Here is a 2,442-nt window from a genome sequence, read left to right on the forward strand (position 1 = left end):
CGGCGGAGGCTGTGAGCGCGGCGACGGGCGGGTGGCGCGGGCTTCCTCCCTCCTCCTCCAGGGCTCCGGGCCCCATCTCCCTCCTCCCTTCCCGGGCTCCGGCTCCCCTCTTTCTTCTCTTCCCCTTCCTCCCCCCCCGGGTTCCCATCTCCGCCTCTCCTCCTCCGTGCGCCCGCAGACTTGGGGGCGTCCTCCTGGCTCCCGGGAACCCCCCGGGAATGCCCCAGGGAGGGTTTTGCTTTCCCAGGCTCCGTGGCCGTCTGTGCCCCCTGCGTCTGCGCCTGCGTCTGTACCCCGGGACGGTGGGCAACCCCCAGGCTGCCCCTGCCCTGGCCTTGCGGCCCCGGGCTCGCTTGGCTTGGTCCCCTGCACCCCACGGATGCTGGGAGCGGCCGCTCCTGCGTCCTGGTAGCGGCGCCCCGCTTGCTCTTTGGGTGCGATGCCAGATTTAGTGGGGAGGCGTCTTCACCTCCGCGCCGCCTCGAGAGCCGCACTGACCCAAGTGGACCGAATCGGGGCCCAGGGGGGAGGCGTGGGGCCTCCAGTGTGCTCGGAGATGACACGTGTGGGGGACGAGGAGTCGCTGTAGGGTCCATTTCTTCTTTTGTTTTGTTTTTTGAGACAGGATCTCTCTGTGCAATTCAGGCTGGTCTTGAACTCATGTTGTAGTCCAGACTGGCCTCAAACTCAACAGCAATCCTCCTGCCTCAGCATCTCAAGTGCTAGAATTGGGGGCTTGGGATTTAGCTCAGCGGCACAGCGCCTGCCTGGCAAGCGCAAGGTCGTGAGTTCGATTCATGGTACCAGAAAAAAAAAACCAAAAACCAAAACAAAACCAAGTGCTAGGATTACAGACGTGCACCATCACGTCCGGCTCTGGGGTCCTACAGAGGAGTCTGTAGGATCTAGGCCAGTTATTGAGCCTTGTGCCTTAGTTCCCTATTTGTAAAATGGGATTTCATTGGTGGCTGCTTTTGAGTAGCTGGAACCAGGGACCCGGCTCTTGGGTGTCCAGGGGACGGGAACATCCGTTTTTATTTTTTATTTTTTCCATACTGGGGATAGAACCCAGGGTCTTCACACTGATTTCCGTCCCCATCCTAACCCCTTCTTTTTGAGACAGGGTCTCACTGTGTAGTAGTGCAGGCTGGCCTGGCACTCACTATGTAGTCCAGGCTGGCCTCGAACTCACAGCAGTCCTTCTACCTCAGCCTCCCAAGAGCTGGGATTACAGGCTTGCATCACCATGCCTGGAGCCACCTCTTTTTAATTGATTGAGTTGAATTGATTTTTTTTTGGTACCAGTAATTGAACTCACGACTTCATGCTTGCCAGGCAGGCACTGTGCTGCTGAGCTATATCCCTGAGCTATGTCCCCGAACTGAATTTTTTGAGATAGGGTCTCAATCACTAAATTACCCAGGCGGGGCTCAAACTTGCAGTCCTCCTGCCTCAGCCTCCTCCCAGTGCTGGTATGACAAGTATGTGCTACTGTGCCCAGCTGGGAACATCCATTCTTAGTCTTTCTTTCTTTCTTTTTTTCTTTCTTTTTTTTTTTTTTTTTTGGAGACAGGGTCTTCATGCTGGCCTTAAACTCACTTCGATGCTCCTGACTCAGCCTCCTGGCCTCTTAGTCCTTTTTTTTTTTTTTGAGACAGAGTCTCACTATGTGGTTCAGGCTGGCCTTGAACTATGTGGTCCAGGCTAACCTTGAGTTTGTGGCAATCCTCCTGCCTCAGCCTCTCGATTGATTGCTGAGGTTACAGGTGTAGGCCACCACACCCAGCTCCTTCTTAGTGGTTTTTGGCGACTCTCCTAAATGTCTTATTTTAGTCTCCTTACCATTACTTTCATGTGGTTTCATCACATTCTCTTTATTACTGTGAGTGTTTTATTGGTAGGTTTGTTACTACTTGGTTGATACCAAGACAGGGTCTTGTTAAATCACGAAGTGGCCCAGGCTGGGCTGGAACTTGAGATCCTTCTGCCTCAGGCTCTTAGTGTGCTGGGAAGACAGGTGTTGGCCCTCCAGGCCCGTTTAGCTCTGAAAGGCAGGTGTAGACACGAGGTGTGGAAATGTGGGATGTCCTCCTGTCCTTGCGGGCTCTAGCAGCCATTTCCTCATTACTGCCCTGTCCTGGCTGTCCCTCTGTCTTGGGTGCTGGGAGTTGCTGGTCCCCCCAGGGTGCCACACCTGCAGAGTTACACACCCTGTTTCCTGCTGGGGAAATACTGTAGGTTCCTCTTGTCCCTGGGGGTGGCTGTGCAGTGGCTGGAGGGTGTGTTCTTTTTTTTTTTTTTCTTTCAGGTACTGGGGATTGAACCCTGGGCTTTCTGACTGAGCTCCATCTGAGTGCTTTTTAAAACATTTTATTTTGGGCCAGGGAGATAGCTCAGCAGCATAAGCACCTGCCTGGCAAGTGCAAGGTCCTAAGTTCGATT

At 54.1% G+C, this 2,442-nt stretch overlaps 1 protein-coding gene across 1 annotated transcript in view; it reads left to right on the forward strand.

Moving 5' to 3' along the window:
- Positions 1-2,442, forward strand: part of R3hdm4 (R3H domain containing 4) — a gene marked incomplete at its 5' end in the record, with an annotated part of 9,510 nt that continues 7,068 nt past the window's right edge. The window contains 1 exon segment of the mRNA XM_013505107.1: positions 1-11. Coding sequence (XP_013360561.1) covers positions 1-11 — 11 coding nt within the window.

Source organism: Chinchilla lanigera, unplaced genomic scaffold (genome assembly GCF_000276665.1).
Source record: "Chinchilla lanigera isolate Chin_1 unplaced genomic scaffold, ChiLan1.0 scaffold00094, whole genome shotgun sequence".
NCBI classification, from domain to species: Eukaryota; Metazoa; Chordata; class Mammalia; order Rodentia; family Chinchillidae; genus Chinchilla; species Chinchilla lanigera.